The sequence below is a fragment of the Pygocentrus nattereri genome, chromosome 16 (assembly GCF_015220715.1).
Source record: "Pygocentrus nattereri isolate fPygNat1 chromosome 16, fPygNat1.pri, whole genome shotgun sequence".
NCBI lineage: Eukaryota > Metazoa > Chordata > Actinopteri > Characiformes > Serrasalmidae > Pygocentrus > Pygocentrus nattereri.
Window position 1 is genome coordinate 12,040,385 of NC_051226.1, and position 10,098 is coordinate 12,050,482.

Genomic DNA, 10,098 nt, shown 5'->3' on the forward strand with positions numbered 1-10,098 from the left:
TGACAAATAGTCTGATGTTTTCAAAAACATGCTCCACAATGCTTTCCTGTTAAGTTGTAGCTGGTTTCTACTTCCTAATATCATTTTGCATCTGCCTTTTTTCAGAAGGCTGAAAGTGTGACTGCTGCCCAGTCAAAGACTGCTCCTCCTCCTCCTGCTCAGAAAGTAAGAGTGAAATTACATTTGTTTTGATTTCGCAGCCATTAGAAATCAGTAAAACTGTAAGGATGTAGTCTTTTTTGGGGTCCAGAAAAGAGGAAGAATAGCAGCAGGTTTCCTGATCACTAAATAGCATTAAATTATGTACAAAACACTGTATACTGTCTGTATTTGTTGTTGAGTACAAAAATACAATATTTTACACGTGTAGTGTTGTCAAATGTAGTTAAGCATCAAAAGTAAAAGTACTTTCAGTTAAGATAGCTTTGCTATATTATGATTTTGCTCTTTTATGAAATTTTTATGAGCGCTTTCTGATTAGGAGACTTGTGTGTCTGCGTACATGTAAGAGAGAGCTCTTAACTAGGCCTCTGACAGAAAAGTTTCAGTACTTATGAATGATGCTTCACAGCAGTGTTTTACATTAATAAATTGTCTATCATACACTGTCCTTTACTCCATAAAAAATCTTATGTCATTTTGCGATAACTGACATTAGCAAATACTGAAGTGTTGCTTTGTGAATACATTATTCAGTGCTTATACATGTGTTATAAGTCCTTATGAAGGTAGCCTTCAAATAAAGTCCTACCACTTAGTCCCTTCAAGTCATAAGATCTTGTTAAAGGTTATTTCAGTGGTGTACTCACAAGCAAAAACTTGATCCGTGTTTTTTCTTTCAGCGGCAAGATGTGACTGTACCTACAAATGTATCCCCTGCTCCCCCTGCTGACAAGAAAGCAAGGGTAGAGAAGGTTTGGAACAAGTTATTTGAACATAAGCTTCTAATAATGGTCTGCTGTTAGTGACCGTCTAATAACCTTCTACTAAGACTACTCGGTATATTCACTGAAGTTGTACTAAAGTACATTCGTATTGTATCTCCTCAGTCTGCTAATGACTCTGTGAAAGCAGCGCCTTCTTCTTCACCTGCTGGAAAACCAAAAACTGATGAGGTGAGAAAAAGGAGTAAAGCCAATATAGTTTCTAATAACCAATAAACTCATCCACCTAATTACGCCACAGATACACCCGTGAAGATTTCTCTGATTTGTTGTTAAACTCATTTTGTGCTGAAACGTTTATCTCTTTGTTCCTCTTCCTGTGTCTTTAATCAGGGAGACCCCATGTCTTTGGATGCTCTGAGTGCTCTGGAAGACACACTGCCTGCTGCAAAACCAGCACCAGAATCCCCTAAACTCAGACCTGAGGACATTGTTGATGTAATAGCTCATTACTGGCTATCCGTTCATTTTATATTGTGTTACAGTACGAGCTGTTCGCTTTCATGATTTGTGATGACTGTGAAGCAACGGCATGTGTGATAATGTGTGTACATTATCAGGAGAAGAAGGCCAAGGCAGAGAAAGGTGTGCGTGTAGGTGAGAGAGAGGATACTCGTCCACCTGCTTACAGATTCTCAGAGGAGAAGCACAAAGAGCGACCTGCTCCACCAAAGGAGGTGAGGTGCCTGCTTGGCCATGTGTGAGGAAGTCATGTCATCAGTTATATCTGTGATATTATTAATCAGTGATTATCATATAAGTGAATGAGTTTGAGAATGTAATGTAATTCGCATGATTTGTTTTGGGACTCATGTTATTGCTTACTGATAGATGTGTCCCCACTTACAGCCCTCCATGGACCCAGCTGAAGCTCTGGATATTCTTTCTGGAGATTTCACCAGCCCCTCTGTAGCCCCTGCAGTCCAGGCCCCTGTTCCTCCCTCTGCCCCTGCTAAACAGGTCAGTCACCGCAGAGCTTCCCCAAAATGACATTCTTCTATTACCTATTACCATTCCACAAAATAGTGATTTTTATTCATTTGCAATGTCAAATATTTTTATTATCTGTTTCTTCCTTTATTTCTCTGAATCTTTAACTTTCTCTAGCAACCTAAAGTAGAGGAATTGTCAGCTCTTGAACAACTAGCAGGTGATTTTGTGGCTCCTGCACAAGCCAAAAAGGTATTTCTACTTGCCTTCAGTGTACTTAGAGTAGTTTTGAATTGTGTAACCATGACCAACAGATGGCAGTAGATGTGCTGTAGTATGTGTTTAAGTGCTGTTCAGTTATTTGTAAAGATGCGTATTTTTTGTTTGTGTGTGTGGCACATTGTGTGGCATTCTGTAGGTCGCTTCTGTTGCTCCCCCTCCAGCTGCTAAAAGCACCGTGGGACCCACATCTGACGAGGTATTACAAATGCTGAACTGTGTTTAGCTTATATTTAAATACTTGTACATAGTTGTTCATATGAATGTTTGGAAATGCCTTGATATGTCTTGTTAATCAGATACAAATATTTTTCTTTATTTGTTTTGTTTGCATATGAAGATGAACAGTAACTTCTTGTTGCTGTTTTATGGACAGTTTTCTTGCAGTCAGTGTTGTCGTGTAGGAGAAAGTATTTAATTCCTTGATGTATAAGGCTTTAAAATATTCTTATTAAAAAGGATATGATTTTATATCAGCAGGAATCTACCTTCTCAAGAAAGATGTCAAGCCACACAGAGACACAAATACCAAACAGCTATATTTCCGAAGAAATATATTCTTAAGAAAAAAATCTATATCAGAAAGATTTCAATTTGGGAGATACTTTACATTCCTTCAATTTAATGTATTAATATTTGTTTCTTAGCTTTTATACGGATGTCATTTTCGCCATACAGACACTGCCAGATTTGGCAGAATTGAACATTAGTAAAAAATATTATATATTTGAAAGTTACTGAATTTGAAAACATGTATAAACTAGTCTTTGTACTTGGACACCCATATAAACCTTTACTTTTGGTAGGTTTATATTTAAGTTTTTGAACAGTAACAACACCTGGTGTTTTTTTTTGGACTGTGGGAGGCATAAATGACTAAAATTAACTTCATTTTTATGCCCTGAAAATGTGGTCAAATAAGCAAGTTTGTATAGAATAATGTGATAGGGCATATATTTATTATTATTTCATAGGAAAATAAAACATTGGGATACATCGTGTCATCGACCCATTCCTGCCTTCTCTGTTGATTCTCCAGATCTAACTAGATTTGTCTACTTCTGCGCTATAATGTAATGATTTCCATTACCACTACATTAAAAAGGGATTATTTGTCATCCCCAGGGTGACCCAATGTCTCTGGATGCTCTCAGCGCACTTGGTGACACACTGCCTACTGCAAAACCAGTTCCAAAATCTCCTGAACTCAGACCAGAGGACATTGTTGATGTATGCATCAATATGTTTGTTTTAGCACAGTTTATATTACATGTAGTTGAATTGCTGCTTTCAAAGGGTATGCTAATATTTGCATGGTGTGTTTGTATGATTAGGAAAAGAAATTGTCATCAGAGAAGGGAATGCGTGTGGGTGAGAGAGATGACACACTGCCACCAGACTACAGATTCTTTGAGGAGGCATCCAAGAAGTACCCTGCACCCCCAAAGGAGGTAATCTGTAACTCGAATGGCTGACTGCACCTTAGCATTTGAGCTCTCCAGAGCATTTTTGACAGAACATATACATTTGTTTTTTGTTTTTGTTTTTTTCCAGCCTTCCTTGGACACAGCTGAAGCTTTGGATATTCTGTCAGGAGATTTCACCAGCCCTTCAGTCGCTCCTGCAGTCCAGGCTCCTGTTCCTCCCTCAGCTCCCCCTGCAGATGTAAGTCATGCTAAAGGGGAATCCTGTTCATTTTGAAATCATTAAGATGTAAAAAGTGCCATTTGAATGTGTCTTTTAAGAGAAACTTATTGAGTCAGAACTGTTCACAACAGTGGTGATAGGAAGCAAATATCCAAAGTAGCTAAAGCTAAAATTATTTCTTATTTCTTAAATAAGACATTTTTTCTTATTTATTAAAATTATTTGCATAATTTATTTGTGTTTCTTTTTTAGCAAACAAATGGCTATATTTGTGTTGTAGATGTTGTGTCTCCAGCCCCTGTCCTGTCTGGTGACAGAAATTTAGGATAATTGATATAATTTCATTTAAGCATCTACTTGTAACAACCACAGTGGTCAGCTTTATTCCTTTATCTTATCATAATGCAAAACATACTGTTAACGATGTTGGTTGTGTCCTCTGCTAATACACTCACTCTCTGTTTCTAGAGCTCAGCGGATTTTGCCCTAGAGGAGCTTGCAGGTGACTTTGTTGCACCTACAGCTGCATCTAAGGTCCATTCTGCTGTTACAGCCCCCAGAAAAGCTGACAGACAAGTAAATGGATACATTTCTCTTCTCTGCACATACACAGGGTGCATTTTACATACATATATATGCACTGATTCCATTTTTTTGTTTTTGTTTTGTTTTAGTTGTCAGAAGATACTACTTCAGCTATGGACGCTCTCTCAGACACACTGAAGGACATTGGCCCAGCGCCACAGCCAGTGCCAGTCGCTCCCAAAGACATTGTTAAGGTAATTCTGCTCATCATTCATAAAGCACCTTCTGCTGCATTTGCTCAGAATAAACATTAATTACCATTATTATTTTAATGCTTGCTTGGCACATTAGCACATTATCTGTAATGTTATGAGGCAACAAAATCAATTAGACTGCTAATGGCACCCCATTGGGGAGAATTTCTTTCCCTTCTAAATGTGAGTGATTGTGTTAAAAGCCTGCTCCAAGAGGTGTTTTTCATATCTTAATAAAAGGACAACAGCAGCTGGTACATTTAAATTGAGAGATTTCATAGCTATAGATTGGAATCTTGTCTCAAATGTAATCTCGCTGAACCTCCTCAGGAGAAGGAGGCTGTAGAAGAGAAGATCACTAAGGCCGGAGAGAGAGACGACACCCTTCCACCTGACTATCGGCCCACAGAGGCAGACATCAAGGTACTCGGTGTTTCAGCACTGCGCTCACACATTAGTTATGCTAGCAGTTATCAGACTGTACCTGTAGAGTGCTTCTCATTCATTTAAAATGTTTATCTCCAAAGGCGGCTGCAGAAGCTAAGGCCAAAGCTAAGGCAAATGTCCCACCCAAACAGGTAATGTATTTCTTATCTACAGAGATATTTTCAGTGTTCTGTGGTGTGCAGCACAAAGCAGCACAAAATGATTGAAAAAGATTACATAAAACAGTGAAGTAACTAAATCACATTTACAAAAGCAGCTACAGAGATGAATCATAACTGGCTGGATGCCAATTAGTCAGCTGTATCAGACTAATTCCAAAGTCATATCAAACTGCTGATTCGTAGTTATAATGGTCATGTAAGAATGTCTGATAACCCCTCACCAAAGGGTAGCATTCATAAGGCTATGACACCTACAAGCCTTTATGACAACCTACATAAACCTTCACTAAAATTTGGAAAGGCTTACTCCAAAAAGCATCAGTCATCAGTGTTATGATAGCTGATGCTTGTCGGAATAAGAATGTTTATGTAGCTCATGCAGGTGTCATTCAGCCTTTATCAACACCGCCATATAGTACCACGTGTTACCAAATGTTCTAAATTTGGCCAGTAAAGTAGCTGCGTTTACAGAAAATTCCCAAGGGGGGAATGAATGAAATGGTCAAGTGCATATAAAGACTAGCTTCTTTAAGCTCATCTGAAATGACTTTCTTTCTGTTTTACTCACAGACATCTATGGATGAGTCAACAGCGCTTGATGCGCTATCCAGTGACTTCTCTGCTCCTCCAGTAGCAGCACCTTCTTCACATCCACACACCCCTCCAGCAAAGACCCCACCCATCCACTCTGCACCAGCGGTACTTGACACCAGCATGAATTTTCATATGATCCATGAATATCAACATATGAAGAAATGCAACTGATGTCTATTATATTTAATGTTTGCTTTGCAGGCATCAGGACCAGCATTGGACAAACTGGCAACCACACTGCTCCCAGACCTGCCTGAGACAAAACCAAAAGACAGCAAACCAAAGGTGCTTATTTATTGATTTAGACACATAACAATTAAAATGGGCAGATTGATGAGATAACAGTTCTTCTCAGAAACATTCCACTTACGTTTTTTTTAAGTCACAGTCTACTTTCACTTAATGTTCACTGCCCTAGTTTAGTTAATTTCATGTACCCCATTTAATGTACCATCACCGTCACAGAACCGGACCTGGCAAGTGTGTCCACCTGTAAGTGAACACACTAGGATTTGCCCCAATGGACCCTTTTAGTTCATATTAGATTGTTTCAGGGGTCTCTATCTGGTTTCAGGTTAAGGGTGGAAAGTCAAAGTCTAAACCAAAGGTAGGTTATGTCTGCAGCAAAACACAATGCAATGTAATATTATGAGAAGAAGAGTAATGATTGACTAGACACAAGTTGGTCTTATATTCAGTACCAAAAATTAAACTAAAATAAATTTAAATAATAATCTGATCTCTTCATCATCCAGGATTGTGGATGTGATTTGGATACTGTGAAACCACAGGCAAAGTCAGATTTCCAAAATAAAGACAAATCTATATATTATTTTAAGAGAGTATTTAAAGTATATACCTACATATTTAGAATATATATCTTCTTCTCATTACCCAGTCAGGCCTGCATGAAGTATTATGCATGAATGTCATGTTTTCATCTGCTTTGGCAGTATATTACAACAGCTGCTGCTTTTTTATAATAACACATTTTTTTTATTTGAGTAATCATAGAAATTGGTGAACACCTGCCTCAGGTATGCTGGTAGATATCAGTACCACCAGTCTAGGCCAGACTGGTAGAGACCTTCTTCAGTGTGTGTGCAGCCTAGCATTGCATGCACCCAAAGGAAAGGTGCATTTTATATGTATGGGAGTCTGCTATCTTTCACTGCTTAATAGAATATAATTTCTGAATCAGTAATAACATAGATTTAAAAGGAATTTCTGCAGTGAGTCTGAAAACCCTTGGATGTTAGCTGGCCATCACACTGCTACAATTGATCAGACTGCGGATTGCTCTTAGAGTCAGGATACTGTGAATGAGTGTAAGGAGGTGAATTCTTTAGGACCTCTTTATGTGGTTGGCATATTGCACAATTTGGGTTTAAACCTCAATTTCAGCAGTAGGGCAGTCCTGCAAGTTTCATGAGGGGCTTCCTAGAATGCTTTTCACCTATGCTGAGAACTTGATGGGGGAGTCAAACCAACAAGAAATTGTGATGGACAGTCTCGGTAAATCTGTTACTGGTAGGAAATGGTTTGATTATGCCGTTAATATTTCTGTCCATTCAAATTTTCAGGCACTTGTAAGACTTTAAATGTGACAGAATTTGACTCTTCCATTTCCATCTTAAACCAACAGCCTAAAGTAACTGCTTGAATGTTCTGCTATTTAAACTTCACGGCTGACGAGGCATGCTGCAGCTCTGTAAATTTGTTGCTGTCATTAGTGCATGTGATCACAAGAAAGAGCTGTAACATCTTATTATGTAACCACATCGTTCATTGATGCAAAGTCAAGTCAATGTATTGAATTTGTGTTGCATTTGGACTTTATATTTCATTAGAAATGCATCTTGTCCATATTGATAAATCTTCCTCTGTCTCAGAAACCTGCAGTAGATGATGCGCCAACTTCAGGTCATCTCTCTGGTCAGCCGAGCACAGACGTGGTGTCCACTTCCTCCACAAAGAAAGGCGGAAAGAGCTAGATCTCATGTTAGTAAAATGTGAAAAATTTCTAATAGAACACCTAATCAAAAATGTAATGTAAATCTTAGAAAATAGTCTAAAAAAATTAGTTACTTAATTTACTGACTCTAGTTCTGCGTGCTGTCTTTCAGGTTGCTGCAACACTACATCTCCCTGCCACACATAGAAATGCCAATCAAAGGAGCTGCTCGTACTAATGTGTATAATCTGTTATGGTAGAAAGGTGTACAGAATTTAGCTGCACAGTTTTACACAAACAGACACTTTAAACACCAACATGCATCAGCCCATATTTATCAGTCTTCCCAAAGTAAGAAATCTGATCTGGGATCAGCTTCGCCAAACAAATACTGATCCCAAATCAGCAAAGCAGACTCTGTGAAGTTTGAGAAGTATGTGTTTTGAGTAATTCCTTGCTTGGTTTAACCCATGATAGAATGTTGCTTTGTTTTTTTTCTTGTTTTTGATTTCTGTTTGGAGTATACAGGTAAAAGTGAAAAGGGGCAAATATCTTTATTACTGACAGAGTATCTGTTCAACCCCATGTTTGCAGTGATGGAAGGACACTGAAGTGCTCCCTTCATCACTGTATTAGGTAATCATCACTTCAAGAAGTGCCATCCGGATTAAACCTAGTATACTGCATGAATTCATTTTGTATCAGGGGTATTTCTGCAGACTTGTACACAAAAAAGTTTTATATAGCTGTTTGATAAGCCATGCACCTGGAGACACTAGTGTACAGCACTTCCGTTTTAGTTTACATCCTCTAGTTTACAGTAGAGAACTGTATTAAAGGTGTTTGAGTAAATGGTATTTTGGATTGTGATGCTGATGATTGAATGCTGTTGAATGTAGTTCTTTGTGGCTACATGATGTCTGAATATATTTGTGCAGAAGGGCTTTCCTGTGTATCTTGTTTCAAAGGGTCTGTCTTGGTTTTCTGAAGTGCACTTGCAAGATATAGTGCCTCTCACTGTTGCTTGCAGATGGGCTGTGGTAGCACCAGGTCTTATATCTTAGCACTGAAAAAAGCAGGAGGAGTGAAAGAGATTACTGGCAAGCCTTACAATCAGACTTCCTTTCAGCACCAGTGAAGCTGTCATGTGGTTAGAAAGTATGAATCGTGTAATACCACCTGACCTTGGCCTGTAGCAACACCATGCTCGTGATGTTCTCAGCTTGAGTAGGATGTGGCATACCAATTATGAGTCTTTGTTTCATTTTCATTTGAACCGACACTCATTTAAACATCTGCACTACAGCTAGGACCAACAGACCATTACTGCGTATGTTGTATTTTCTAAACATGAAATGCACCTTTTAGTCCCAGAAGTCTTCCCAAAACATGCCATGTCGTTTTATCCCCTGCTGTAGGTCTTGTTTTGCCAAAGTGATCAAGATAGACTTAGTCTTCCTCTCATGGTGATATCGTCTATACAATATTGTGCCTTTCTTTTGAAGTGCAATGCTCTTATTCTAACCCAGGGACAGCGTTATGGAGGAGGGATTTTCTTCTGATTAAATAAAAAAAGACAGTGGACATGTTTGATATTGTTTCTGTGTCGTTTCATTTGTTTGTATCTATAAACTTTAATACTTAATGCAGACAGATTTGTGAAGGGTCATTTTCACTAAGGGATGTGTATTGTTTGTGGTCAGTGCCTAAGGTGTGAACCTTAGTGTGTTATACAGTACTGTGCACAAGACCACCCTTTCATTTACTCAGTTTCAAGTAAAAATGGTCATTAAATATGCAGAATATTACTAAATCCTCCAACACTGACAGTATATTAAATCTATGTGTCATATATAGTTTATTTACTTTTGTGCTCTACTGCCACGTTAACTCTCTCCTACAAAGTCCTCCCAACAAAAGCTGCTTCCAGTAGACTTACTGACATTCTGTTCCTCTTCAAAGAGGCACAAGCATTCACACACACAAGAAATTTGAGGCAATTAGATCTAAATTAATCTACTTGCATCAGGAAGGAAAGCCAAATGAGTTTAAATGCGTAAACCTGGTAGATCCCTGAAATTGTCACCATTAGATAATCAGTACTCAAAGATGGATGGATGTAGATCTTAGATGGATGTAACACTTGCTTCAGGAAAAAAAAAAACGTCACAGGTGTTTATGTCCACCTTTCCACAGTGAGAAGACATCCCAACACTAGGTCTGAAAGGATGTGTAGCTGTCAAGAAGAAGGAAAGAACATATGCAGAAGAACTCCCTGCAGATTTCTGAAAGCAGGTCTCCTGAAAGGATGGAAGCAAATTAACCCTGGAATATTAGATAGTAGATTACGCTGTAGAGGATGT

General features: G+C 38.5%; 1 protein-coding gene across 31 annotated transcripts in view; it reads left to right on the forward strand.

Moving 5' to 3' along the window:
* Positions 1-9,328, forward strand: part of cast (calpastatin) — a 49,608-nt gene extending 40,280 nt beyond the window's left edge. For 29 of the 31 annotated variants that reach the window (XM_017715196.2, XM_017715327.2, XM_017715204.2 and 26 more), the window contains 20 exons: positions 106-165; positions 843-914; positions 1,050-1,115; positions 1,278-1,382; positions 1,505-1,621; positions 1,794-1,904; positions 2,052-2,126; positions 2,293-2,352; positions 3,279-3,383; positions 3,488-3,604; positions 3,708-3,818; positions 4,269-4,376; positions 4,475-4,579; positions 4,910-5,002; positions 5,107-5,157; positions 5,758-5,886; positions 5,983-6,066; positions 6,356-6,388; positions 7,674-7,782; positions 7,908-9,328. In XM_017715196.2, coding sequence (XP_017570685.2) covers positions 106-165; positions 843-914; positions 1,050-1,115; positions 1,278-1,382; positions 1,505-1,621; positions 1,794-1,904; positions 2,052-2,126; positions 2,293-2,352; positions 3,279-3,383; positions 3,488-3,604; positions 3,708-3,818; positions 4,269-4,376; positions 4,475-4,579; positions 4,910-5,002; positions 5,107-5,157; positions 5,758-5,886; positions 5,983-6,066; positions 6,356-6,388; positions 7,674-7,775 — 1,704 coding nt within the window. In that variant the 3' untranslated portion in view covers positions 7,776-7,782; positions 7,908-9,328. The remainder of the gene's footprint in view (positions 1-105; positions 166-842; positions 915-1,049; positions 1,116-1,277; positions 1,383-1,504; positions 1,622-1,793; positions 1,905-2,051; positions 2,127-2,292; positions 2,353-3,278; positions 3,384-3,487; positions 3,605-3,707; positions 3,819-4,268; positions 4,377-4,474; positions 4,580-4,909; positions 5,003-5,106; positions 5,158-5,757; positions 5,887-5,982; positions 6,067-6,355; positions 6,389-7,673; positions 7,783-7,907) is intronic. The other 2 variants (XM_017715172.2, XM_017715302.2) reach the window with 2 other exon arrangements.
* Positions 9,329-10,098: the final 770 nt, after the last annotated feature.